The sequence below is a fragment of the Papaver somniferum genome, chromosome 3 (assembly GCF_003573695.1).
Source record: "Papaver somniferum cultivar HN1 chromosome 3, ASM357369v1, whole genome shotgun sequence".
NCBI classification, from domain to species: domain Eukaryota; kingdom Viridiplantae; phylum Streptophyta; class Magnoliopsida; order Ranunculales; family Papaveraceae; genus Papaver; species Papaver somniferum.
The window spans coordinates 196,438,859-196,445,656 of record NC_039360.1 but is presented as its reverse complement, the minus strand read 5'-3'; the positions used below and the strand labels follow the sequence as shown (position 1 = coordinate 196,445,656).

Sequence of the window (6,798 nt, the reverse complement as noted above, 5' to 3'; positions counted from 1 at the left end):
ATCTCACAAAAAGATTTCCAAATAATATAAAGTTTATGAAATTTTGACAAGAAATTTAAAAGATGTTAGTTATAGTTACTTGGTCAACACTACGAAGATGTTATTCTTAGTTACTTGGTCTTCATCTACACATAAGGCCTTCAACTAATAGTAATTATGCTATTAATTTTAAAATGTGCTCCTTTGAACAAACTGTAATGTTGACAACCATCAAGTGGCCCGATGGTTCTCCTGCTCCCTCCCTTGGAGGAGGTAAGGGTTCGAACCTGGACCTTGTAATTGCTAGTAGCATTTAGGGACCATAACTAACCACTGTACTAACCCAAAAAAAGAAAAAACAAACAAAAAAATGTGAATTGGAACTGCGTATGAGCCCTTCAACTTGGAACCTCAGCAATTTTGAGTTTAGTTCTAGGTCACAAATATTTCATGATGGCTAAATCACCATTTGACGGATTGTATAAAGAATTCCATTACAAAATAATAGTGTTTCTCTCAACAAGAAGTATTCATCGCTCGGATAAATGATAATCTGTATATATAGCTTGACATGGTGCTTATGATCTTTTGACCTAATAAAATAAACACTATTACAAATATATAGTGTATATTAAAATTACATGAACATATAAGGAAAAAAACCTGTTAGGGAGAAACAGGAAAAAGAATAACTGAATCATCGACCAAACACAAACAGCAATCCTTCGTTTTTAAATAAGGGTTGACAGTTGAGAGAAAGAAACCATGGAATTTCCCGTTTCTGTATTAGGGTAATTCATTTCTCATTTTACTTTCTTTAGAGGCAAATCAGCCTTTCTCTCTGCGAATTAATTACCATCATCCAGTTCTTAAAAATATAAGCTCAAAAAATGCAGAGGTTAATCACCAGACATCACGTAGATACCTCCCATCCATCTGCAGATTCTTCACCAACATTTCAGTCTTGGAGCTGTCTAAAGATCCCTATAAGATAGAAGAAAATCACAAATTTAGAATGAGAACAAGATGCCAAGAGTCTCTTTTAAGCCCACCTACACTAAAAAGTAAAAACTGTCTAAAAGTTTTTAAGAATTCCATTCAGATACTGAAGTTCAGGGTCAACTGATCATACCTGCTCTTGAACAATTGTGTGAAGAGTTCGATGCACATCCTTGGCCATGCCTTTGGCATCACCACAGACGTAAAGATAAGCACCCTGAGAGATCATATTCCAGATGTCGGAAGCCTAAAAAACACAATTAGTTAAGTATATCCGCTTCTGAAATATTATAAATCTCCACCACTATATTATTATTCACCACAGCTAAAAGAAATGACTGCTCAATTTGATTATGTTACCTTCTCTGTCATCTTATGTTGTACGTATTCTTTGGAAGGACCCTCACGTGAGAAAGCGACCACCAACTCAGAGATAGCACCTGACTCGACAAAGTTGTTCAGCTCGTCTTCATAAATGAAATCCTGAATGATAATATATACAGAAGAGATCAAAAAACGAAAAGGAGCAGAACCAAGAGAAAATCTGAAGAATAACAGTAAAAACAAAATAGTGTGTAATTACCATGCTTCTGTTTCTGCATCCAAAGAACAGGACCGCAGCTCCCAATTCTACACCAGCTTCCTTGAGAGCAAGTCGTTCCTGAGAAGGGGGGGAAAAGTGCTTCAAGTTGACGAATTTTCGATGGAGGAGGAGATTAAAAGAATTACAAATGATGGCAGTTGCAAGGTTCATACCTGCATGAATCCTCTGAAAGGAGCCAACCCAGTACCAGGGCCAATCATGATAATTGGTACTGTAGAATCAGCAGGCAGTTTGAAGTTAGATTGTCTCACAAAAACTGGTGCCCAGCTGCAGTGACGGCTTTCTTCCGAAGGAACAGAATTCTGCAAAAGGTACGGCGGATAAGATGGTTAAAGATGATGTGAGATGTATTTATATAAGTAAAATCATCCTGAATAACAGAAAACTACTGCAAGGATACTTTTAGCAATTTAAGGGAAAAAAATATATATATATATTTTTCTTTATGAATCTTGCATCATGCGAATCCACCAAAATGGAGATGCCAAACAGGTATATAAAGCAGCAAATTGTTGCATATCTCTAACTAAGTTCAAAGAGATACATCTTGTGATTTTCATTTTGTTCATTAACATGCTTAAACGCTATCCCACCTTCATCCAGGTTGAACAGACTCCTTTATGAACTCGACCAGCTGGTGTTCTCTCATTCACTAGCGCACATGTGACATGAATTCTAGAGGGTGCCATCCTGTATTAAAAAAATAATGGAGACAGTAAGCACACAACATGAAAACGAGAATTGTTTAATCCGTGAAAAGAATGAGCAATAGGTTCAAGATTTTTGGTCATCGGGTTGAATTTAGAAACAGTAAATAAATTAAATAACTAATGATATTTTAGTAACCTGTTGGAGGACGAAATCGAATAGAATCTAGGCTGCAGCCGAGGTGCTATTGCTGCAAAGAACACCCCAAGTGGAGGTTTAGCTGATGGAAATTCAGCCATGACTTCTAGCAGACTTCTCTGACTTGCAACTACCCACTGTGCATATTCATCCTGCTCGGTATAACATAGAAATATGAGATCACTTGCATGTAAGAAAACAGACAAACTATATATGCGTCCTGCTAGGTATGATATAGAAACATGAAATCACTGGCATGTAAGAAGACAAACTGGATCTAGACCAAAAAAAAGACAAACTATTTGGATATTAGAGTCCGAAAACATAACCAAAAACCTTTCCAGCAGGAGATGCAAGAAATCTTAATTGCTCAGCTTCCTTTGGATCAGATGCATGAGCAGCTAGAGCATGTAGAGCAGCCTGAAAGAATAGATTCAAAGTAGAAATGATGCAAAGTTTCTCACACTTACTTCGTGTAACCAGAAGGTGATCAGAAATTGTAAAAACAAAAAATACCTTCTTGGGGAAATTCAATAGATCAGCATATTTGGTAAGTGCAGTTCTTAAAGTGCTGGGAGAGGGAAAAGGGGGAGGTAATGCGCTTCCGGTGATCGGTGTCCCATCCTCGTTATCGACGTGAATAGAAAATACAGTGTCCGATGAAAGACCCAACAATCTTTCCGCTTCCTCCACAGTTTCCATGCAGTTTTCAGAGTAAACACCAACATGATCTCCAGTTTCATACCTAATAAAACAATGGCAGAACAAAATCCAACTCGGCGTTCTTTAGCAAATGGAGAAATTCTAACAACATCCAGAAGCCACCAAATAAGATTACTAATAAAACACACATTTAACTACGATAATAAAAGGAACTTACGTAAGCCCAGTGCCTGATATGTCAAATTCCAGATGAATACAAGAACGATCAGAAGCTGGAGTGTGAAGCTCCCTTCTTACAGCCACATTGGCTCTTCATGAAAGAACACAAGCTTGTGTCAGTTCATACATGAAATAAATCAGGAAATCAAATTGGTGTTCAAAATGTTACATGAGCTCCCTGCCTAGTCCGCAGATTCAAACTATCAAGAGAAGTGCCCACTAGATATAGTGAATGAAACAAAGTTAAGATGTTTGAAACAAAGATGTTCCCTACTCTAAATAAGATCATAGTACACCAAAAAGGGACTAGATCTCTTAGCCTGTGTTTTGCAGTCAAGGGTGCATACACCGATACACTGCCACTTACTTTCAGGTTTTGCAAGGCACCTGACTTTCCAAGACTGCCACTATAGTACAGAAAAATGAGTAAATGAACATGAGTATGGTTGCTACCTGCATGGGTGCAGAGCATCATAGACAGCATAGCCATTGGCATTACTCCAGTTCTTGTCTTGTAGGGATGCATCCGAAGAATCATGGAATACCACCCTATATTCTGCTACAGCAGCAGCGTAAGGGGTTGAAACACTCGTTGAATCATTTTCATCAAGGAGCAACTGATCCAATTCAGGCCATACCAACTCTCGCCTGAATTATTGCGAAAGATTAGAGTGTTAAACAAATTTTCAAGATAGGAAAAATAAAAGAACGACTAAAAAAATCCTGGAATACAACAGAATTCTCCGCACCATGCTGTAAAGTCATCTTCTATACATTGGTCGTCGTCTCCAAGACCCACAGGAACAAGACGTTTCCCACCTATTTAAGTCAAAGGATCATTTTATTCGGTCAAGAAGTTCCAGAACAGCACATCAGCTTGAGAAGAGAAAAAGAGACGAAATGCCCGCACACTTAGATCAGAAGCTAAAACTTGCTCCAGTAAATGACAAAGCACCGTATTCTAATACACAAAACCTAACCTAAAAGGATTTTATTTCCCTTCGTCTTTATAGTGAATCAAAGGAGTAATAGATTGATAACACAGTTTGGCATAGAGACATCATTATTGGGAAGAAAACAGCAAATAGAATCTATGACTGCATTGATATGCTGAATTTCTTACTCCCAGTTTTTAAAAGTCATTTATTGAGTTCCCAACTTGAATAAACCAGTTTTTACCTTCAACTCCTATACTTTTCCCAGTGACAAATGTGGGCTTTCTCTAATATCAAAAACTTGGTAAAGAAAAAGTGAATTACATATTCGATCTAAGCCAGTTGACTTCCTGAAGTTCATTTTTGTACTAAACACATATTTTGATTCCTTAACAGCCGAACTGGTAGACAAGAAAATTACCACGAGTATTTCAATCAAATTATCTAAACAACTCATCGAACTCATCCTTAACACTTACCCAGTTCAACAATAATCTCATCAACAACCTTTGCAACCTGCAATCAATTAATTAAACCAAGCCAAGTATCAGTTTTTGTAATAAACTGATAGCATTACTACTACTAAATGGTTAACTACAAAATAAAGAAAAGATAAGAAGAAAATCACTTTCTGTTTTTCTTTTTTTTTTTTCTTTTTTTTTGTCAAAGGCACCAAAGAAAACTCATGAAAATCAGCTTCCTGTACCTAAAATTCGATGGTTCAATTACAATAAATTACACCACAAACCTTATTGAAATGCTCATACTGTCTATTTCCCAATCCAAACACACCAAAGTTAAGATTCGGAAGCCATGGTTCCTTCTCTTTAGCCTAAAATAATCAATAATTCATGTGATCATGAGAAATTTTTCCTGAAGGAAAAAAAAATTATCCCACAAAAGCTAAACATTCTCAAAACTCACCACTTCCGTAAACCATTTATAAAATCTGGCAGCATTATCTGTTGGTTCACCATCTCCGTACCTAATAAAAATCCCAATTTCCAGTATAGATATTAGTAGTTTGAAATTAAGAAAAAAAAAAATGAAATCTCTAAGTAATAAAACTTACGTAGCTAAAAAGAAAAGCGCTAAATTTTCTTTTTTTAGTTTCTCCTCAAACTCATCATCATCTGCTGCGTAATCATCCTGATCACACCAAAAAATCAGTTTAGATCTTCAATTAGCAACCAACCACAAAAATCCAGGATTCTCAAATCAGAATCATATAAATTTACCAGATCAACCACTTTAAAGACAGCTTTGTCATATCTTGCTTTTGCTTCTTCAGAAAGTGCCTAAATTACATCAAACAACGAATCAGAAAAACTCAAAAGATACTCCAAAAATAAAAAGTTGAAAATTGCGATAAAAACACTTGTACTTACTTTAGCGAAACCCTCAGCAGTACCAGTTTGAGTACCAAAGAAGATAGTAACTTTCTTTTTACCATCGTCAATTTCAGGTTCAGGTTCTTTAGTAAAACCAGTTTTAGGTACCTCAACAATTTTACTGGATTTCCGAAAAGATCTTCTCCAAATATAAAGGAAACCACAACCAATAAAAACGGCTATAGCTGTAGTCAATATCATCAAAATCTCACGATTCTCTATTAAAATTGAATCTGCTTGATCTAATTTCCCATTTAAAATTGCAGACATTAAATCAACTATCAATAGTTTCATCGAATTTGACTCCATCGAATTCAAATCTTCACCCAAAAATTCAAACAAAAAAATCACCAGAAAATGATTTTTTTGTGTGTCTGTGTGTTTTGATTCAGGTGAGCTCTGATTGAAGAACAAGAAGAAGAAGAAAGCGTGAGCGGATTTTAGAGAGAGAAAGAGTCGTGATGGTTCCTTCTCTTCTCTCTCTCTAAAGACTAGTCTCTGGTTTTGTGGTGAGAAATTCTGAAATAGCGTTGAGAGAAAAGGGAGATTATATTTATGTCGTTGCAGCGACTAAACCAAACCCACAACGCCCACCAAACCAAACTCGACCACTTAATCAAACATTACTTCACGTCTTTCACCTACCAACATTTAACCAGGGTTAACTACTGTTACACTCTACTCCTCTGCTTAGAGCAACTGCAATGGGCGACTAAACCCAAATATATGGTCCAGATACGTGACACAGTCGAACAGACTAAAGATCATATACCAGACTAAACCCAAATTTGAGACTATATTTGGTCTGGAGCAACGACCAAAACCAAATTTGGTCGAGCGAAGTTATAATCTTCGTCCGTTAACAGGCGTTTATATAATGCACGCTTCATCTGAAGCGGTGGTATAATTCTCGTCCCAAGATCAGGCGGTTGTATAATATACGCCGTAGCTAGGCGAACCTATAATGTACGCCCGATCGGGCGTTAGTATAATGTCCGCCTGATAACAGGCGTGAGTACAATGTTCGTCCCATTAAGGCATGCATTATACCTTAAGTACATTTTTGTTAATGCTTTATACATGTGCTCAAGCTAAAGAATATAGCTAGTTAGTAGTTAATTGACTTTAGTATATACCACGTCTAGTTTAGAAGTACTAAAAC

General features: G+C 36.6%; 1 protein-coding gene across 1 annotated transcript; it reads right to left on the bottom strand.

Moving 5' to 3' along the window:
* Nucleotides 1–425: 425 nt before the first annotated feature.
* On the bottom strand, nt 426–6,169 carry LOC113358367 (NADPH--cytochrome P450 reductase-like). Its single transcript, XM_026601917.1, has 18 exons — nt 5,634–6,169; nt 5,484–5,543; nt 5,318–5,394; nt 5,170–5,230; nt 4,994–5,077; nt 4,725–4,761; nt 4,060–4,129; nt 3,764–3,958; nt 3,309–3,401; nt 2,945–3,173; nt 2,765–2,848; nt 2,429–2,580; nt 2,176–2,272; nt 1,735–1,884; nt 1,562–1,639; nt 1,339–1,461; nt 1,112–1,225; nt 426–963 (listed from the first exon to the last, which is right to left on the bottom strand). The coding sequence occupies exons 1-18, from the start codon at nt 5,943–5,945 to the stop codon at nt 883–885; spliced, it is 2,097 nt and encodes a 698-aa protein (XP_026457702.1). The 5' UTR covers nt 5,946–6,169; the 3' UTR covers nt 426–882.
* Nucleotides 6,170–6,798: the final 629 nt, after the last annotated feature.

What these genes read in the sequence shown, in the direction of transcription:
- LOC113358367 (XM_026601917.1), bottom strand. Translation starts at nt 5,945, where the DNA reads ATGGAGTCAAATTCGATGAAACTATTGATAGTTGATTTAATGTCTGCA. An exon ending in TTGCATCTCCTGCTGGAAAG is followed by an intron (nt 2,581 to 2,764) that starts GTTTTTGGTTAT and finishes TATACCGAGCAG; the next exon opens with GATGAATATGCACAGTGGGT. An exon ending in TCGATTTCGTCCTCCAACAG is followed by an intron (nt 2,273 to 2,428) that starts GTTACTAAAATA and finishes TTTTTAATACAG; the next exon opens with GATGGCACCCTCTAGAATTC.